Source organism: Microtus pennsylvanicus, chromosome X (genome assembly GCF_037038515.1).
Source record: "Microtus pennsylvanicus isolate mMicPen1 chromosome X, mMicPen1.hap1, whole genome shotgun sequence".
Lineage (NCBI taxonomy): Eukaryota > Metazoa > Chordata > Mammalia > Rodentia > Cricetidae > Microtus > Microtus pennsylvanicus.
This window is the reverse complement of record NC_134601.1, coordinates 55937464-55960014: the sequence shown is the minus strand read 5'-3', so window position 1 is coordinate 55960014 and position 22551 is coordinate 55937464. Positions and strand designations below refer to the sequence as shown.

The 22551-nt window shown below is 41.8% G+C and overlaps 1 protein-coding gene across 1 annotated transcript in view; it reads right to left on the bottom strand.

Annotated features, from left to right (window-relative positions):
• Positions 1-12191, bottom strand: part of Kiaa1210 (KIAA1210 ortholog) — a 57802-nt gene extending 45611 nt beyond the window's left edge. Inside the window, exon 1 of the mRNA XM_075956913.1 lies at positions 12137-12191. Coding sequence (XP_075813028.1) covers positions 12137-12191 — 55 coding nt within the window. The remainder of the gene's footprint in view (positions 1-12136) is intronic.
• Positions 12192-22551: the final 10360 nt, after the last annotated feature.

Here is a 22551-nt window from a genome sequence, read left to right as displayed (position 1 = left end):
TACAGGCCTGCGATACTCACCCTCAGATATGACCTCATCTTTATTCTTCTGATTGCTCAAATCTAGGAAATTGTAGGGATTTTTAGAAAGCACAGGGTCTTACTCTGTAAGCCAGGGTGGCCTCAAACTTAGGTTCTTCCTGCCTGTGCAGCCAGAGGGCTGGTATAACAACACATGTATCAAATCTAGAAAAGTGGGGAGGATAAGAACAAAACAAAGCAAGAGCAAAAAAAAAAACAAAACAAAATAAAATAAAAAGCAAACAAACAAAACCCTGTAGGTCAAACTGGTCAAAAACTCTCGATCCTCCTGTCTCAGCACCCCATGCTGTTATTGCAGGTCTGGGCCACCACCCAGACCTGACCTTGTCTTTTAATGTTTCAATTTTGTAAATGTGGGAAATTCTAGAGGTTAAAAAAATATATATACAGATTTCAAACTTTCAATTCTCCTGCCTCCACACCCCAAGTCTTGGTATTGCAGGCCTGTAATAAATAAAACCACCTATGCCTTGTCTTCTCTTTTAAACTAATTTCTTAAATCTATAAAATTGAGGGGGTTTTAAAAATGGGACCTCAGGGCCCTTTGTTTGCAAGCTAACCAAGCAGCATGGAGTTTCAATCTGGGCCATCTGGGCACCGAGTGAAACAGCACTGTGGTGAGTGAGTGCTGCGGCACCCGGGAACAGCCCGCCTACACTTCCTGGTCATCCTACAGGGGCTATACTGCCCAATACCCCCTCTCTCTTCCTATCCCATCCAGCTTACATCCAGATTCCCCCACCCCCTGCCTCCCTCCCTCCCTTCCTTCTTTGGGGGCAGAGCGGCGCCCAGCTCAGCCTGCTTGGGCTCTGGGACCGAACCCGAAGCTTAGGGGAAAGGGGAGGGCGGTAGCTCCTTTGTCTCCATAGCCTGCCTGCAGCAAGCAGGGTGGGCCCTTTGTTTGCGAGCTAACCAAGCAGCAAGGAGATCTGATCTGGACACCAGGAGAAACATCACTGGGGAGTGACATCACTGGGAAGGTACATCAGTGGGCAAGAAGACCTGATCCTGTAAAAGAAGATCCATAGGAGAGTATTGGGAGGAAGAGATGGGGAGACACCAATGCAAGAATTCACCCAACAATCTGAAAAACAACACGAAACCACCAGAAGCCAGCGACCTCACAACAGGAGGACATGATCACCTTAATCAAGAAGAAGTAGAAAAAACTGACTTCATGAAAGTGATTGACACCCTTAAACAGCATATAAAAAACGCCCTTATAGAAATGGATGAGAAGTATAACAGAAAGTTTGAGGAATTGAGTAAATCAGTGAATGATACCCTAGGAAACCAAGGAAAAACAATCAAGCAGATAATGGAAACAGTTCATGACTTGAAAACTGAAATGGAGGTAAAGAAGAAAACACAAACAGAGGGCCGGCTGATGAAAAATCTAGGTAAACGAATAGAGACTACAGAAACAAGCATAACCAGCAGAATACAAGAGATAGAAGAAAGAATCTCAGATTCTGAGGATAACATAGAGAAAATAAACGCACTGATCAAAGAAAACAGCAAGTCCAACAAACTCTCATCACAAAACATTCAGGAAATATGGGACACAATAAAAAGACCAAACCTAAGAATAATAGGAGTAGAAGAAGGAGAAGAAGTGCAGCTCAATGGTCCAGAAAATATACTTAATAAAATTATAGAAGAAAACTTTCCCAACCTGAAGAAGGATGTACCTATGAAGGTTCAAGAAGCATACAGAACACCAAATAGGCTGGATCAAAAAAAACATCCCCTCGCCATATAATAATCAAAACACAAAATATACAGAATAAAGAAAGAATATTAAGAACCGCAAAGGAAAAAGGCCAAGTTACTTATAAAGGTAAACCTATCAGACTAACACCTGACTTCTCTATGGAAACCATGAAAGGCAGAAGGTCCTGGATAGATGTACTTCAAAAACTAAGAGACCATGGATGCAAGCCCAGACTACTATATCCAGCCAAGCTTTCGTTCACTATCAATGGAGAAAACAAAATTTTCCAGGATAAAAACAAATTTAAACAATAAATAGCCACAAATCCAGCCTTACAGAAAATAATAGAAGGAAAATCACTAACCAAGGAGTCCAACAATGACCACAATAACTCAGACATCTAGAGACCCTTCACCAGCGCAACTCAAAAAAGGGAAATACACAAACCCTACTACTAAAAAAGTGACCGGAGTTAACAACCACTGGTCATTAATATCACTTAATGTCAATGGGCTCAACTCACCTATAAAAAGGCACAGGCTAAGAGATTGGATACGAAAACAGGATCCAACCTTCTGCTGTCTACAAGAAACACACCTCAACCACAAAGACAGGCACCTACTCAGAGTAAAGGGCTGGGAAAAGGCTTATCAAGCAAATGGACCTAAGAAACAAGCAGGTGTGGCCATACTAATTTCTAACAAAGTTGACTTCAAACTTAAATCAATCAGAAAAGATGGAGAGGGACATTTTATACTCATAACAGGAACAATTCATCAGGAAGAAGTCTCAATCCTGAATATCTATGCCCCTAATATAAAAGCACCCACGTACGTAAAAGAAACATTGCTAAAATTCAAGGCAGCCATCAAACCACACACACTAATAGTAGGAGACTTCAACACTCCTATCTCACCAATGGACAGGTCAATCAGACAGAAACCTAACAGAGAAATTAGAGAATTAATGGAGGTAATGAAGCAAATGGACTTAACAGACATCTATAGATTATTCCACCCAAAGAGGAAAGAATATACCTTTTTCTCTGCAGCTCATGGAACCTTCTTGAAAATTGACCACATACTCGGTAACAAAGCTAACTTACACAGTTACAAAAAAAATACCACTAACCACCTGTGTCTTATCAGATCACCATGGATTAAAGTTAGAATTCAACAACAATGCTACCCCCAGAAAGCCTACAAACTCATGGAAACTGAACAGTCAACTACTGAACCATACCTGGATTAAGAAAGAAATAAAGAAAGAAATAAAGAAAGAAATTAAAGTCTTCCTTGAATTCAATGAAAATAAAGAAACAACATACTCGAACTTATGGGACGCTATGAAAGCAGTCCTAAGAGGAAAGTTCATATCACTAAGTGCCCACTTAAAGAAAACAGAGAAAGCACATATTGGAGACTTAACAGCCCACCTGAAAGCTCTAGAAAAAAAAAGAAGCAGACTCACCTAGGAGGAGTAGAAGACTGGAAATAATCAAACTGAGGGCTGAAATCAACAAAATAGAAACACAGAAAACAATCCAAAGAATCAATGAATCAAAAAGCTGGTTCCTGGAGAAAATCAACAAGATTGACAAACCCCTATCCAAACTAGTCAAACGGCAGAGAGAAAATTTGCAAATTAATAAGATCAGAAATGAAAAGGGGGACACAACCACAAACACAGAGGAAATTCAGAGAGTCATTAGATCTTACTACAAAAGCCTGTATGCCACAAAACTGGAAAATGTAAAAGAAATGGACACTTTTTTAGATAAATACCATTTACCAAAATTGAACCAGGACCAGGTGAACAATCTAAACAGACCTGTCAGTCGCGAAGAATTAGAAGCTGTTATCAAAAACCTCCCTACCAAAAAAAGTCCAGGGCCAGATGGTTTCCATGCGGAATTCTACCAGAACTTCCAAGAAGACCTAATACCTATACTCCTCAATGTATTCCACAATATAGAAACAGAAGGGTCATTACCAAATTCCTTTTATGAAGCTACAGTTACTCTGATACCAAAACTACACAATGACTCAACCAGGAAAGAGAATTACAGGCCAATCTCACTCATGAATATCGACGCGAAAATCCTCAACAAAATACTGGCAAACCGAATCCAAGAACACATCCGAAAAATTATCCATTATGATCAAGTAGGCTTCATTCCTGAGATGCAGGGCTGGTTCAACATACGAAAATCTATCAATGTAATCCAGCATATAAATAAACTGAAAGAAAAAAACCATATGATCATTTCATTAGATGCTGAAAAAGCATTTGACAAAATTCAACATCCATTTATGTTAAAAGTCTTGGAGAGATTAGGGATACAAGGGTCATACCTAAATATAATAAAAGCTATATACAGCAAGCTGACAGCTAACATCAAATTAAACGGTGAGAAAATCAAAGCCATCCCGCTTAACTCAGGAACACGACAAGGCTGTCCACTCTCTCCATACCTCTTCAGTATAGTGCTGGAAGTTTTAGCAATAGCAATAAGACAACATAATGGGATCAAGGGGATTCGAATTGGAAAGGAAGAAGTTAAACTTTCGTTATTTGCAGATGATATGATAGTATACATAAGCGACCCCAAAAACTCCACCAAAGAACTTTTACAGCTGATAAACAGCTTTAGTAATGTGGCAGGATACAAGATCAACTCCAAAAAATCAGACGCCCTCTTATACACAAAGGATATGGAAGCAGAGAGGGAAATCAGAGAAGCTTCTCCATTCACGATAGCCACAAACAGCATAAAATATCTTGGGGTAAATCTAACCAAGGAAGTGAAAGATCTATTTGACAAGAACTTTAAGGCATTGAAGAAAGAAATTGAAGAGGATACCAAAATATGGATGGACATCCCTTGCTCTTGGATTGGGAGAATCAACATAGTAAAAATGGCAATTCTACCAAAGGCAATTTATAGATTCAATGCAATCCCCATCAAGATCCCATCAAAATTCTTCACAGATCTGGAGAGGACAATAATCAACTTTATATGGAAAAACAAAAAACCCAGGATAGCCAAAACAATCCTATACAATAAAGGATCCTCTGGAGGCATTACCATCCCTGACTTCAAACTCTATTACAGAGCTACAGTAATGAAAACAGGGTGGTACTGGCATAAAAACAGAGAAGTCGACCAATGGAATCGTATTGAAGACCCGGATTTTATCCCACAAACCTATGAACACCTCATTTTCGATAAAGGAGCTAAAAGTATACAATGGAAGAAAGAAAGCATCTTCAACAAATGGTGCTGGCACAACTGAATATCAACCTGTAGAAGAATGAAAATAGACCCATATCTATCACCGTGCACAAAACTCAAGTCCAAATGGATTAAAGACCTCAATATCAGCCCGAAAACACTGAACCTGATAGAAGAGAAAGTGGGAAATACCCTACAACAGATGGGCACAGGTGATCGCTTCTTAGGTAAAACCCCAGAAGCACAGACATTAAGGGCAACATTGAATAAATGGGACCTACTTAAACTGAGAAGCTTCTGTAAAGCAAAGGACACTGTCACTAAGACACAAAGGCAACCTACTGACTGGGAGAAGATCTTCACCAACCCCACAACAGACAAAGGTCTGATCTCCAAAATATATAGAGAACTCAAGAAACTAGACTTTAAAATGCTAATTAACCCAATTAAAAAATGGGGCACTGAACTGAACAGAGAATTCTCGGCAGAGGAAGTTCAAACGGCCAAAAGACACTTAAGGTCATGCTCAACTTCCTTAGCAATCAGGGAAATGCAAATCAAAACAACTTTGAGATATCATCTTACACCTGTCAGAATGGCTAAAGTCAAAAACACCAAGGATAGCCTTTGCTGGAGAGGCTGTGGAGGACGGGGTACCCTCATCCATTGCTGGTGGGAATGCAATCTTGTGCAACCACTGTGGAAGTCAGTGTTTCGGTTTCTCAGGAAATTCGGGATCAACCTACCCCTGGACCCAGCAATACCACTCTTGGGAATATACCCAAGAGATGCTCTATCATATGACAAAAGCATTTGTTCATCTATGTTCATAGCAGTATTATTTGTAATAGCCAGAACCTGAAAACAACCTAGATGCCCTTAAATAGAAGAATGGATGAAGAAAGTATGGAATATATACACACTAGAGTACTACGCTGCGGTAAAAAACAATGATTTCTCGAATTTTGCATGCAAATGGATGGAAATAGAAAACATTATCCTGAGTGAGGTATCCCAGACCCAAAAAGATGAACATGGGATGTACTCACTCATAATTGGTTTCTAGCCATAAATAGGGGTCACAGAGTCTACAATAGGTGAACCTAAAGAAGCTAAGTAAGAAGGTGAACCCAAGGAAAAACATATAGTTATCCTCTTGGCTAAGGGAAGTAGACAAAATTGCCGGGAAGAAAATTGGGATTTTGGGGGTGGGGTGGGATGGGGGTAAGGGGATATGGGGAGAGAAAAGGTAGAAGGGAAGGAGCGGGGGACTTGGGGAAACAGGAGGATTGGGATAAAGGAAGATTGGATAGGGGAGCTCGGAACCACAATTCTTAGTTAAGGGAGCCACTTTAGCGTGGGCAAGAGACTTGACCCTAGAGGGGCTCCCAGGTGCCCAAGCTGAGGTCCCCAGTTAGTTCCTTGGGCAGCTGAGGATAGGGAACCTGAAATGACCCTATCCTAGAGCAATACTGACGAATATCTTGCATATCATCATAGAACCTTCATCTGGTGATGGATGGAGATAGAGACAGAGACCCACACTGGAGCAATGAACTGAGATCCCAAGGTCCCAATGAGGAGCAGAAGGAGGGAGAACATGAGCAAAGAAGTCGGGACCACGAGGGGTGCACCGACCCACTGAGACAGTGGAGCTGATCTATTGGGAGCTCACCAAGGCCAGCTGGACTGTGACTGAAAAAGCATGGGATAAAACTGGACTCTCTGAACATGGCGAACAATGAGGGCTGATGAGACGCAAAGGACAATGGCAAGGGGTTTTGATCCTACGTAATGTGCTGGCTTTGTGGGAGCCTAGCCAGTTTGGATGTTCACCTTCCTTGATATGGACGGAGGGGGGAGGACCTAGGACTTACCACTGGGCAGGGAACCCTGACTGCTCTTTGGACTGTAGAGGGAGGGGGAGAGGAGTGGGGGGAAGGGGAGAGGGGTGGGAGGAGGGGGAGAGGAGTGGGAGGAGGGGGAGGGAGATGGGAGGCTCGGAGGAGGTGGAAATTTTTTTTTATTCTCCTTTTATCAATAAAAAACACACACACACACAAAAAAAAAAATGGGACCTCACTATGTGGTAGAGGCCAGCCCCATTAAGGGCCGCGGTTGTGAAAGCCGGGTCTGGGGGCTGGGCTTAGGGAGATAAGATGGGGGAGGTAGTGCATGCTGAGGGTGGAGTCGGGCGGCTGAGGGGCGGGGACTAAGGGAGGTGTGACCAAGCAGGGGCGGAGCCTGGAGCAGAGGGGCTTGGGGAGCGCTGGGCCTACTTAAGGGCATGGTCTGAAATGGGTGGGGCTCTTGTTTCCCCTGGGTCCAAACTTAAGTTCTGGTATCGCAGGCCTGTGCCACGCCTCTAGGCATTGCCTTCTCTTTCGATATTCTATTTTTTTAATAAATGAAATTGTGAGGTGTTTTAAGGTCCCAATAAGTAGCCTACACTAACTTCGCACCTTTGATCCTTTGGCCTCCACACCATAAGTGCTGTTATTACAGGCCTATGACACCTACCGAGGCTTGACCTGCTCTTTTAATCTTCTGATGTCTTAAATCTAGGGAATTGTGTGTCCATGTTTCTTTTCTAGAAAGGATTCTCTTTGTAGCCTAGGTTGTCCTTAAATTCCATCCTCTGCCTTCTACACCCTCAGGGATGATATTACAAGCCTGTGCCACCATCCCAGGCTTGACTATCTCTTTTAACCTTTTAAATACTTAAATTTAGGAAAGTGTGGGGATTAAAGCAACAGGGGCTCATTCTATAGCCCTCACTTTTGGGATTCTCTTACCTCCACACCCAGAGGAATACCACCTCAATCCTAGCCTTATTTTTTACTCTTTAATTTCTTTAATCTAGAAATCTGTGGTGGTTAAAAAAACTGAGCCTTGCAGGGCAGTGGTGGCGCACACCTTTAATCCCAGCACTCAGGAGGTAGAGACAGGTGGATCTCTGAGTTGGAGGCCAGCCTGGTCTACAGAGAGAGTTCCAGGACTGGCTGGCTCCATAGCTACAGAGAAACCCTGTCTCAAAAAACCAAAAACAAACCAGCCAAACAAAGAAAAACCGAGGCTTGTTCTATAGCCCAGGCTATCCTCAACCTCTTGATCTTTGTCCCTTCACATACGGAGTTCAGTATTATAGGAGTTTGCTACGACCCCAGGCTTGACTGTGCCCTAGTTGATGTATTATAGGCCACTACAGGCTAGGCTTCCTCTTTTAGTCTTTTAATATTTAAATCTTAGAAATTGTGGTAGTTTAAAAACCAAGGTCTCACACTGTAGCCCAGGTTGGCCTGGAACTCACAATCCTCCTGCTTCCATATCACTGAGTTCTGGCATCGCTGTCCTGTGCCACCACCAACGCTAGGTGTTCTTATTTAAGTTTCTAGTTTCTTACATCAAAGTTGTGAGGGAAAAAAAAAAACATGGTCTCACTATGTGGCTGAGGCTAGCCTCAAAACTCTTCACCCTCCTGCCTCCGCCTCAAAATCCTGGCATTCTAGGCCTACACTATCAATCTCTTAATCTTTTAAATTTGTAAATCTATGAAACTGTGAGTTTTTTAAGGATTTTGATGTGTAGCCTAGGCCGTCCTCAGACTGTTGATCCATCCACTTGCTGGAACCAAGAGTACTGGGATGCAGGTGAGTGCCTCTACCTCAGACTTTGCTTTCTTTTTTAATCATCTGATTTTTTTAAATTTAAAAAAATTGTACAGTTTTAAAAAAAACAGGGTCTCACTTCACAGATGAGGGGAGCTTCAAACCCGCGATCTTCCTGCCTCTATGCCCTGAGTGCTGGGATTATAAGACTAAGGTAATGTGCAGTTCTAATTGGTGCAATCATAATTGCTGTTTTATCCTAGACAATGCTTCACAGTTAGCCCCTTGAAGGGAAATGCCCTGGGGTGCACACTTCACCTGTTGGTGCAGTGGAAACACTCCTACTATGGCCATGTTGAATCAGTTTCTGAAACCAGCTTGAACCAGTTTGAGCCAGCCTGAGCCAGCCTGAGCCAGCTCCAACCCCCCAATCACATTAGTGTGCAGGCCCTTAAGGAAGAGTTGGGCTAAGCAGGAAAGAACCTGCTACATTCCAGCCATTAGAAGCATTAGCATCTGCTTTCAAAACCGGAGGACCAAGACTGACTTTCTGAATGTTCACCATGCCTAGAAATACAGAGCCTACTGCCCCTCTCCCCCTTGCTTCAGAATCCAGGAACGGATGCCAGGAAAGCTAAGCTAGATGTTTCAGAGTTCTTACAAAGCAACTAAGACAAGATAGATGCAGCCGCAGCGGATAGCTCCATTTGCCACACAACCAGTGAACATGGGATAGCTGAGTACCAATAAGTGGTTAAGGCTGCAAAACCGAGCTTGCCAAGTGTAATCATGAGCAGAGCAGACCAAATCACACTCTCACATGCTTTATCCTTCTGACTTAACAGGATGACTTGTGTACTAGCATTCGGTATGCACCGATTCCAGTTTTCACCCATTCTGCACTCTTTGGAGGGAAGCAGCAACTTCTTTTCCCAGAAGGATTCAAAATACTTTAAACAATGCGTGTCTCTTTCCACTAGAGGCACTAGAGGACAAAGAATGTTTCCATCGTACCCTTGGGGGGGGGGGTCTAATTGTTGTGAGCACGGGGTTTGCATAGCTTTGCTAGCAGGGATTTGGGGCAACACAAAGAGGCCAAACTGGCAAACATGGTGTGTTGGTTGCTCACTGATCCTGAACAGTGGTGTGGAAGCAGGGCACTAGCTTAGACAGCAACCAGCTGCTAGACACACACTTGTGAAGTCCTAATACAGTCAAAGAGGTTTGCCAGATGTTTGAGTATATAAAGATGCTTTTTCAAGTTTTCTTTTTGTAAGGATTTCCTTTAACTTGCCAGCAAATGAGCCACACAATTCTTGTTTTCAAAAGTCACTAAAAATATAAAGGGTAGTTAGGCACATATGGGGTAAAAACTTTATGCCCTGGAGTATTTAAGTCACCTCTATGCCTTTAACTCATGTCACCACAAGGTGTCACTATTACAGCCAGAAAACACAGCGGTGACAACTGAGAGTAACAGCTATCTAGCTTTCTCCAACAAAGCCATTGATTTCCAAACAACAAGCAACCTTCAGTATCATTTCTCAACAAAGCCTGAATGAACGTGTCACGTGCCACGGAACATCCCTTTAAAGGCTGCTCCATGCCACCTGCAGAAGGAATCACAAATCCAGTGAAGCAATTGTCGCTGCTGCTTCCTGTGTTTGTTTATCCACCATGTACATGGGCAATCCATTACATCTGGGATGGATTGAACACAGCTTTAAAATGCATAATATAAAATGACAACATTTTTCTCTTGCTTTGATCCTTGGGAAATAAACACAGACAGACAGACACGCATACACACACACACACACACCCCTAACTTTTCCTACCTTCCATCTCCAAATGGCCTTTTTGGTTTTTTTGTTTTTAATTAATGTTTTGAAAATTCTAGAGAACAGAGCAAAAGAATTTCTCGCTATCCACCCTTCATCAAGATTAGCACACTGCTGCCCTTGCCGGTAGGAATCAGTCTCAGTCAGCTGATAACTTAGTTGGGTCTGCTTTGGTGAGTAGGCATTCCACTCATTCCTTCATCCATCCATTCACTCATTCATCCATGCCTCCATTTCATAAATATTCTGGGGTGCCTAAACTCTCTGAGACCCTGCTAACCAGAGCTCGAGAGCACTCAAGGCTCCGTGAACAATCTCAGTATGCCATACCTCACAAGTCCAGTGAGCTCACCTCCCCACAGGAAGCCATAAGGAGTTCTAGATAGACAGTCTTCTACGCCATACATGACTGAAGAAAACTCAGCAAATAAATTAAAAAAAAAAACAACCCAATTGGCTATTACATTTGCTTCTATCTTTAAAGTAAATTTTCGCTTTGTGTCTCACAGTTCCATTTAAATATACTTTTGGAAGAGAAATAGTAATGGGGCAACCATATTAAAATTGAGATACATACATATATAAAAACTTGACAAGGAAAAACATTTTTATATAATTAATATACACTAATTATAGAAAGAAATTCATAACCAGTCTTTGTGATTTATCTCTCCGTTTCTATCATTCCTCTCAGGTTCATTTGTCACTCAGATAGCACCACAGCTTAGTCCATGAACACATATTTGAAGAAAGTTTGCAAATGACATGTATTTTTACTTTTTAATTTAATATTTTTATTTTTTAATTAGCACACATAGGTTTCATTGTGACATTTTCTTTTTTAAAAAATATTTATTTATTTATTATGTATACAATATTCTGTCTGTGTGTATGTCTGCAGGCCAGAAGAGGGCACCAGACCTCATTAGAGATGGCTGTGAGCCACCATGTGGTTGCTGGGAATTGAACTCAGGACCTTTGGAAGAGCAGGCAATGCTCTTAACCACTGAGCCATCTTTTTTTGTTGTTGTTGTTGGATTCTCCTCCTATTTCCTCCCCCCATTCTACTGTTCCCGCCCCCTTCCACTCCCAGCAACCTGGTGGCTGTGTTCCTCTGCAGGCCTCTTCCCTTCCTCAAGGCCTCTTCCACAGTTCCTATCGTGGTGGCCCGTTCGGCACTCACACCCACATATGCATAAACATTAACAGCTAGGATATGCATATGAGCCGTTTCATGCTCTGAACTTAGATGCTTGTGGTGGCCTCTTTTGTTTCTATCCCCTTTACTCCTCGTTACAATTCTCTCCCTAGGCTGAATCTGCATTACTATCTGCAATGAAATCCTAATGAAATTCATGATGCTATGGTTCCGTTCTGCTTTTTCTTTCTAAATAAACAGAACTACTTCTACCTTAGTGAGTAGCAGCGTCTGCAAAGGTTTTAGGCCTTGTTGCTCCTCCCCTCCCATGCCCCACCCTCCTCTCTGCTGCTCCACTTCCTAGGCCTAGTAGCCTCCATCTTGCTTTTGTGTCAGGTAGATTCTACTGTTTTTTCTTCCTCATCCCTCCTTTAAAACCCCTTTTCCCTTCTAGCCCCCTCTATTGGTCCCCTTTCTGATAGGACTGGGCTTTTTCCTGATGACGGTACACAGTGAATCCAGCATTGGTCATTAATTAAGATTTTATCGGGTGACTTACCCTCATCTTCCAAACCTTCCATGCTGCTGGACACTTCACTTAAAGACTCAGCCATGGTAAATTCACTAAAAAAATGCAGAATATAAGAGGAAAAGATGATTCCTTCAATGTATAGGATACAGTAAAAATCATTTTGCCTTAAGTTATTTTCTTTAACTATTTAAGAAAAAAATACCAAAGTAATTACCACTAGAGGTAGATATCATCTCTTAAAAAGACAGTAATCCCAATAATAGAAGACGCAAGTGCATGGATTTATAAGTTAGCTTGCCTAGGGTTGCAGGGTGGGGGGGGTAGTGTTTGGGATTGATGAATGGGGACTCACTGTGACACTTGTGGCCATCTTAGTGAACATGGCAGTACTTCTCAGCACTCACACCACACAGAGGGGAAGAAACTATGTCTGAACTTCAGAAGCCCCTGGCAAAGGTGCCTGTTGCATACGATGCCAGGCCCTCTTAGGCTCACACTGCCCTTGCTTCACCATCCCCAGTGGTAGAAGGAAGGAGAGTCAATAAAGAGAAATTGACTAAAGACAAAAAAGGAGCAAAGACAAAGGGGTATTTTAACTCTCCTGCAACTCGGTGTCACTATGAGAAGCAATTCCATTTAAACCCCAGAGTTCAGTCTGAAATTTTTTCCTGGAATACATGCCTCATTTCCCCCCAACTGATCCTAAATGCCCCACGACATCACCAGCAATCACTTATCTCAGGCGGGTCCATGGACCATCTCCACTCGTCACCAAGCCCAAAATCAAGGCACAATGAATAAACCTCCCCTTTACTGCAAGTCTTTCCCTGTCCCCTCCACATCTTCTGTGGGACAAAACCCCTGAGTTGTCTCTACTCACTTGTTCTACGGCTTCACTCGAACTTCTCCATGCTCGTCCCAGCGAGGACTCCAAAACCAATTGCCTTGCTCGGCCCCGGGAACAGAACTGCTCTGCCCAGAGCCAGCCTTCCCACAATATCTCTCTCTCTCCTACTCTCCCTTTTAAAACATTTGTATCAGTTGCTGTGCAGAACATCACACTCCCCGAATTTTCCTCTTTCTTTATTGGCTGGCCCTTCCCAGGTTCCTCTAACGGCCCATTCTCCTAGCCCTGATTTTGAAACATAGCATTCGGGCTTTGTCCTTGGCCCTCTTCTTTATCAACAGTAAAGTCCTGGCCCAACAAACATGAACAGAAACACAATTGTCCACCATATGCACAATTAAAAATTCCCTAGCAGCACCACTTTAAAAAGGAGCAACCCTGAAAACAGGTGAAATTATTTTTGATAAGGTATTTTATTGAATCTGATTGAAATAAAATATCAGTTCAACGTGGAATCGCTGTAAAATATGAACAGTGTGTTTGCATTCTTCTTGTCACACTAAACTGCCATACGAGTTGCATTAGCTCCTTTCTCTGTTTAAACTTAGTCACCAAGTGTCTGCTGCATAAAGGGTAAAACCCTAACTTTCTACACTTTCGGGGTGGCCCCTTGCCCTCCATCTCCCAGCAGCCTCCTGTACTCTTATCCCCAAGTTGTGGTGTCCTAGAACCATTCATTCCCTAAACATACTATGCTATTTTGCTTTATCTGAACTATGCCCAGCCTGTCCGTTACGCCTGGAACGCCATCTTCCCAAATGCCCATACCTTTAAGTTCCCTCTTGTTCTTGGTGACTCAAACAGCCATGTCTATCCCATCCTGCTCTTGGCTCTTTGCACATACATCTTCCATAACCAGCATCACCTGGTGGTCAGGGACAGCATTTTGCTTAGCTAAGTAGCATCATTGCCTAGGAGCACTCTGCGTACAAGGTACTCACTACAAGTGGTTAGATCCCAAGCTTTGCAATCCCAGTATGCATGCCCTGTTTTTCCCTCCCCTTGGTTATGGGTGGGCCTAACCTAACTATGTGAGCCCAGTAAAAGAGGGCCTAGATGTTAGATACACAAGTCTGAGATTTGAGGCTGTAGCAGATGCTTTTGTTGGCTTTGACGAAACAAATTGTCATGGTGTAAAGACCACAAAGGCAGAGACCATCGGGCAGCTGGGTGTTCTCAGTCTTGTAGCTGAGAGCAACCTTTGGTTAACAGCCATCAAGAAACCTCATGGTGGTGCATGTCTGTAATACATGCACTCAGAAGGCTGAGGCAGGAGGATGACTTGGGCTCAGAAGTTTGGGCTGGCTTCAGTATTAGGGTTTGGATATGAAGTGTTTTCTCAAAGGCATTGTTGAAGAGCAGCTGGTGGAAATAATCATCGAGATGATTTGCTGGGCATGGTAGTGCACTCCTTTAATCCCAACACTTGGGAGGCAGAGGCAGGAGGATGTCTGTGAGTTCAAGGCCAGTCACTATGGTCTACGAACGGAGTTTCTGGATTACATAGGTGAACCTATTATAAATAAACAAAAGTAACTCGAGAGCTTTGACTTAATAAATAAATTCACCCACTGAATTTTGTAATTTGCTGGTATTGGTGAGAGGTGATTGGAACTTGGTGACAAAGTCTGGATGAGGGTATTACTGGGAACATGTATTACAGGCACTGTCCCCAAACTCCCCACTAGCCTTCACTTCTGTTTCAAGCAGGGTGTGCCTGAGATTTTTTTATTTTATTAGTTTTTGTCATAGTTCCTGCTATTACAGATCCTAACAGTCAATAATACATTAGTTGAGAGAACTGAACCTCTTCAAAAAGTGGGGCAGGAACAGAGGTAGAAGAAAGAAAAGTGGATGTTGGTGTGGGCTATGAATTTCTCTTAGTTGGTCGGACTCTGTGTGGTTTGACTCAATTCATCCCTGTCCTTACAACTGCAGAGGCACCAGGGATGGGAATCGGCAACAGGGACTTGGGAGGGGAGACACCGAAAGCCACTCCCTGGACCTTGGATATAGAGTCAGGAAGCAAAGATGAGAAACCAGGCCTCAAGAGCATGCTCTCGTCCCACGCTGGATCACCCGTACCCCTCGTGACAGTAACTCGTAACTTTTTGGTTTCTTCTTGAGAACCTGTAGTCTGTACTGTGTGGGTTGGAAGACACAATCTGCCGGTCACCCCATGCTCTCAACAAATAGTCTTTGTTCTCTCGGTTGTGTCTCGCATGAAATAGAGCAGCCTCTGGATAAAAATCACTCTCAACAGGGAGGAGTTGGCCTAAGGAGAGGCCATTCTGTTATCCTTAGTGGGTGTACACTCAATGAAACAACAATGCCTCCCAGAAAATGAGACCCCTGAAGAGTCTGTTAGACTGACAATTGCAAGCCTTCTGGACCTCTGATCTCCTTAGATCTTAAATGTATAGGCATCCCTTGGACTGTGCAAAGAAGCAGCTGCTACCTCACCCATGAGCAGAATCATCCGAAGGCACTCTGGCAGGAACCTGGAGGCAGCAGCTGATGCCGAAACAATGAAGAAGTGCTGCTTACTGCCTTTTTCCTCCTGGCTTGTCGAGATTATTTTAAATATCTCCTGAAATGCTAGCCTGGTGGGCACGGATTGCTTTAGTTTCTACTATACTACTTTAGTTTCTTTATTTCTCCATAGTTTTTTTTTATTTTTTAAGATTTATTTGCCTATCTTTTTTTTAAAAAAATGATTTAATGTGTCTGAGTGCTCAACCTGGGATGTATGTCTAGGCACCATGTGCATGCAGTACCCATAAAGGCCAGAAGAAGCTGTCAGAGCCCGTAGAAATGGAGTCATAGACTGTTGTGAGCCACCATGTAGCTGCTAGGAATCAAACCTGGGTCCTCTGGAAGAGCAACCAGTGCCTAAAGTGCTCTGAGACATCTCTCCAGCCCCTCTCCACACATTTTTAAAGACAAAGTTACTGGATTAATCAATCTGAAATAACAGTTATTTGCTTTCAGGGCTTTGGCATCTACCATGCTATGTGTCAGGCTTTGAGTTTCTGCTGGATGCACTTAGGATGCTCTGATATCTTTCCTCTTTAAGTGCTTGGCATTTTTTTCTCTTACAGCTTTTGATAATATTTCTTTGTTTTGTGACTTTGATATCTTGACTTCAATGTTAAGTTATGGAGAAACTCTCCTCTAGTCCTGTCTATCTGGGACTCTGAATTCCTTCTGTGCTTCTGTGTCCACCCTTCTATGCCTGACATTTTTTTTTCTGCTGCTTGGTCTAATCTACTTGTGATGCTTTCCACTGTATTTTTTTTGATTCATTAAGTTTTTCATTTCTACTTGGCTATACTACTCCCAAAAAATACCCCAAAGATTCTACATCCTACCACAGAGTTTCTGGCACGTCCATGTTTACTGAGGCTAGATTAATAATAGTAAGGAAATAGAAAACAGTTTAAATCTTAACTTAATTATCAACTTGATAGACTCTAGAATCACCTGGGTGAACTTCTAGGCCCTCCTAGGGGGAATTAAATTCATTACAGTCAGCGATGTGAGAAGACCCATCTTAACTGTGGGTAGGACTATTCCCTGAGCAAAGGATTTCGCAGTGTATGAAATGGAAAAAGCAAAACAAGCAGCATGCATGCAGGCGTTCATCTCTATTTTCTAATTATGGATGGTATGTGACCAGCGGCATCATTCAAATGAAGAATGATGACAATATTCAAAGAAACAAATAAATGGTTTAAGGAATTTTAAGAGAAAATGAACAGCAGAATGAAGTAAGAAAGACAATGCAGGACATTAAAACAGAATTCAGCAAGGAGGTAAAAAATATTAAGGAAACTTGAAACTGAAACAATGCTGGAAATAAAAACTTTTAGGAAGTCAAACAAAACGCTCCGTAGAAAGTCTTCCCATAGAATGAATGGGGGTGATGAAATGTCAGAGTACAGAGGCAAGGTAGAGGAATTGGTATGCTCTATCAAAGATGACAATAAATATTTTAAAACTCATACATTGAAATGGAAGATATTTGAGACACCTTGAAGTGACCAAATCAACAAATTCTAGACAGAGAAGAGGTATGGAAAATCTTTTCTTTACAACCACAGCAAAAATTTCCCCATGTCATGGGAAGCCTGCCCCTTTCTGGATGGAGATAGAGGAGGAGTGGATGTGGGTGTGGAGGTAGAGGGGAGTTGGGGGAGGGGCTGGGAGGAGAGGAGGGAGGGGAAACTGCGATCATGATGTAAAATAAATAAATTTTTTAAATAAAAAATTGCTCAAAAATTCTCCATGTCTAAAAAAAGTGAACAACAAATAGGCAGAGACAGAAAAGAACAAAGAAAGAACATTGAGAACTGCAAGAAAGAAAAAAAAAACACCAAGTGGCATACAAAGGCAGGTCCAACGGAATAAATGATTTATAAATAAATAAATACTAAAAGCCAGGAAGACATAAAAAGATGTAATTCAAGTTCTGAAAGGTCATCACTGCCAGCCAAAGCTATTATATCCAGCAAAAACATTTATCATAATGAAAGGAGAGATAAAAATGCCCCATGATAAAAAGCACACTAAAGGGGTTTATGAATACTAAGCCAACTCTGCAGAGGCTTTGGGTGGAAGAGAATGATAAACACTTTAAAGAGCCTACAGGAATGGGATTCAATATTCAACAACAGGATTTTAACAAATGAGAATTAGAAAAACACCAAACACTACAAAATCAACCGTGATAGAGACCATATACATTTTCCCATAATAATTCTGGATGCTAATGATCTCAAATTTCTAATCAAAAGATACAGACTAGCAGATTGGACTTAAAAATAAAAACAGAATCAATTATTTCTTGACCTTAATAAATACATTTTGCCTTTAAAGATGGATGCTATCTTAGGGTGGAAAGATGGAAAAAGGTATTCCAGGCAAATGGAACTGGGAAACAAAATGATAAAACTAATCTAATATCTCACAAAATAGATTTCAAACCAGATCTGATGAAGATACAGAAAGGTTGTTTCATAGTAGTTAAGGGGATAATCCACGAAGATGATTTGCGGTTCTGAACAAACAGTCATTTGGCAGAGGTGCACCACATTCCATAAATAAAATCACACATTAACCATCCTATTTCTGCATTGTGGTTAACGTGTTTGAGAAGGATTAGAATGGTTAAGAGTTGTGGCCTTGCTGGAGAAGGTGTGTCCCTAGGAGTGGGCTTTGAGGTTTCAAAAGATCACACCAGGCCTCTTTCTGCCTGCAGATCAGGATACAATGTTCTCAGCTACTTCTCCAACACCATGCCTGCCTGCCGCCACACTTTCCACCATCAAGATCATGGAGTAAACCTCTAAAGCTGTAAGCAAGTCACCCATCAAATGCTTTCTTTTAGAAGAGTTGCCTTGGTCGTGATATCTCTTCATAGCAGTGGAGCAGTAATTAAGACACATAACAGATGAACTTAACCAACATCTACACAACAGCCTATCCAAACACCGCAGAATACAGAATCTTCTGGGTAGCACACGAAAGTTTCTGTAAACCAGATTCTATTTAAGGACACAAAGAACTTCTCAAAAGATATGGGAAAATTAAAATAACATTTTGCATACTATCTGATCACAGTAGAATACATCTAGAAATCAAAAGCAAGAGAAACCACAGAAAATTCACAAACTTGTGGAGATTATACAGCATATTACTGACTATTAAGTGAATCACTGCAAAAGTCAAGAACATTTTAAAATTCCTAGAACTGAATGAAAATGGAGACACAAAATACCAAAATCCAAAATCTAGGGGTTACAATGGAAGAAGTCTTAAGACATAAGTCCATAAGTCTAAATGCCTAAATAAAAAATTCAGAGAGGTTTCAAATAAGCAACTTAAAGATGTACCTTAGGGCCTTAGAGAAAAAATCCAAGCACAAAAGAAGCGGGAAAAGAAACAACAATGGCAGCCTAGAAATTACAGAACTAAAAATGGCAGAGCAGTATACAGAATCTGTTGAACCAAGAATCGAGTCTTCTTTGAGGTTCCATCTGATCCCAGACTGAATGTCTACCCTAAAGAAAATGGGTAACAAATTTCTTGCCAGGATGTGGGGAAAGGAGAACCCTTATTCACTATTGGTGAAAGTTTGAACTGATGCAGCTACCATGGAAACCTCAGAAAAGCTAAAAATAAAACTATTATGTGTACGTCCCAGCCGTAACACTCTTATGCATATATGCAAAGATCTGTATGGGGTCACCAAAGATGGCTGCTAATTGATGGATGGGTCATAAAAATGTGGTCCATATATGCAATGAAATTGATTCTGCTGAAAACAAAAAGGAAAATGTGAAAATTTCAGATAAATGGATGGAAGGGGAAAATATTATACCAAGTGAAGTAAACCAGGTCCCAAAAGACAAATGGGCCACGTTCTCTTTCACGTGTGAATCCCAACTTCAAATTTAAGATCTGTGTTTTTAACCTGGAGTGTCTGTGTAGGCCAATAAAATAGACAGGGACCAGTAGGGGTGAGAAGGAGAGGCTTTAAGGGGAGAAGGCCAGTAGAACATATGTAACATGACTAATGCTGTCATGGAATAATGGGGGTGGAAAAGTTTAGGTGAGGATGGGAAGTGAGTGTTGGAGGAGACAATGGACTGGGGGAAGGATTAAACAAAGCCAAACGTGTATAAAAAGCTATATGGAAACCTTTTGGTAAGCTAATTAAAAATACAAATTTAAAAGAGAGATTGAAGAATGCACCCCCAGAAGCCATGTTATTTAAGAAAAATCCCAATGGGATACTTCCTTATGGGTGCAGGTATAGAAGACCCTAAAGGCTTCCAAAGCAATACAAGCCATTGTCATTGCTCTTGGTTTGCTGCTAGAACTGGGCTGTAAAATCTTGTTGTTGAAGACATGCTGTTGCTGGAACTTACCTGCAAGTTTCTCCCCTGCTAGCTCTTTCTCATAGCTGAGGAAGATGTTATGCAGGCTACTGGGGGAGAAAAGACATTGATGGTCTTCCCTAGATGTGAATCCTATGAATTAAAATATCAGCCAGCCAAAAAAGATGTGCCCACTCATTCAATAGTGGCATGAGTGTTTTTAAGGCAACCAACCACGTTTTGATTGGATGGATGTAAGGCACATTCCACAGGAAGAGTCAAACATAGTACTATAAACCTGGCCAAAAACTCATGGCTGGTGAAGTCATAGGTCATAGAAGGAAATCTACTATTGTTATTTTGATAATGGGAGTGGTGTCAACGCGATTAGAATATATTGTATGAGAAAAATTTCAATAAAATATTTAAGTAAAAAGAATAAATACAAATGTACAAGAAATACTTGAAAGGGTATTTGACATTTTTATCCATCAGGGAAATGCAAACTAAAATTACTCTAAAATTCCTTCTCACTACAGTCAGAATGGCTAGCATCAGAAAACAAAGGCTGCTAAGAATGTGGGGGCGAAGAAGACTTATTCATTGTTGGTGGGAGTATAAACTAGTTGAGTCAGCATGGAAATTAACATGGAGGTTTCTCAAAAGACTAATTCTAGAAATCACATATGACCAGCTGTACTACTCTTGAATGCACACTCAAAGGACTCCGTATCCTCCAACAGAGACACTTGCTCATCTGTGTTTATTGCAGCCTTTTCATAAGAGCAAGGACATTGAATCAGCATAGATGTCCACCAACTGCTGGATAATGAAAACGCAATACACATACACAAGGGAATTTTATTCCACTATAAAGACAAAAAATACATTACAAAATCTGAAAGAAAATGAATTGATCTGAATACAAGTATATGATGTGAGCTATCCCCAAATCAGAAAGCTAAATACCGCAGGTCTGTCACACACAGAGTGTAACTTCCAACCTTCAGGCATGTGTTTATATGGGAGTGAGTGTGTGTAAAGTTCTTGAGACAAAAACTGTCTCAAGGCAGGAATTAAAAAAAAGGAAAAGAGCTGGGCGAGGTGATGGAATAAATGAGGGATGAAGATGAAAAGAAGACCGCCAGGAGCCAGAAGGACACAAGCAAAGATGGGCGGATGGGGAGAGGCCGAGGGAGGCTCAACCAAGGGATAAAAATGCCTTAGTGAAACTTGTTCTGTGGCTTTGTGGGAGCCTAGCCAGTTTGGATGTTCACCTTCCTAGACATGGACGGAGGGGGGCGGACCTTGGACTTTCCACAGGGCAGGGAACCCTGACTGCTCTATGGACTGGAGAGGGAGGGGGAGAGGAGTTTGGGGGAGGGGGAGAAGGATGGGAGGAGGGGGAGGGAAATGGGAGGCTGGGAGGAGGCGGATACTTTTTTTGCCTTTTCTCAATAAAAAAAAATAAAAAATAAATTAAAAAAAGTAAAGTTAAAAATAAATAAATAAATGAACACCAAAATGTGAACCATGAGTCAAATTACTTATGGTAAAAAAAAATAGAAATGGTAATTGAATGAAATAAAAGAGGAGTGGGAAAGAAGAAAGTAGTTTAAATGAAAAGAGAAACAAGCAGAAGGGATGGAAAGAAAATTAGGAAGAGTGAGAGAAAAGAGATACAAAGAACCTTTTTCACAATAGAGGAAAACGTGTAAGCCTCATTATATAAATGTAAGAAGAGGAATAAAAATAATGTTACTTTAAAAAATAGCATGCAAGCAATAAGAATATGGGAAAATAGAAACCACAAAGACAAAAATAAGAAGAAAAACCCAAAGCCCCAAAACAATGCATTGGCATGGCTTCATTCTGAATTCGATAACAGTGGGGCCTGCAGAGAGTCAGTTGAATTTGGTGACTTTTGCACCAGTTCAAGCTGATGCCAAACCCTGAGATGTTGAAGGTCAGTTACTCTGTGGTATTATAGTTATTGTAGAGGCTGCTTCACATGGACACCATCCAGAATTTTAACCTCTGTCCTAGGTAGGTTCTCACAGACTTCAGAGGAACACACATACACTTATGCTTTGGGTAAGTAATTTCCAAGCCAAGGAATGTCTCCCAAGTGTGCTGGCATGGGGGGGGGGGTAGGTGGAGCACTGAGATCTGTTACTTTAAGGCCCATGTCAGTGCTATCTTCTCTCTGATCCTGTTCAGTTTTAAATGCCCAATGGAGTGAGGAAGTTTGAACTTGAGCGTTAGAATTCTCCATCATGTGAACAGAAAATTGCACTGTAGAGATGTCCTAGAGTTCAAGTGGCCGGCTGGCCTCTGGCTTGGTACTATCAATCTCCACAGTTACCCCAGGCTTGATTTTTGTTGTCCCCTCACACAATCACAGGGCAGGGAAAGTAGAAGGGTAGCTACTTGGCTGGAGCAACCCACGGAACTCTCGTTGGGGTCTACTAGTCTCCAAAGCAGCTAAAAGGATGGATACCTTCATTGCAAGAGCCTCTGGTGGCCTGAAATTCCCAGACTCTGCATCCAGTCTCCCCCCACCCAACCTCGATCCACTAAGTGCCTCATGAAAACCATTAGCCGCCCATGGGCAGTGGCAAGTTGCCATCAAGTCCTGATTTGTGATTGTTCTC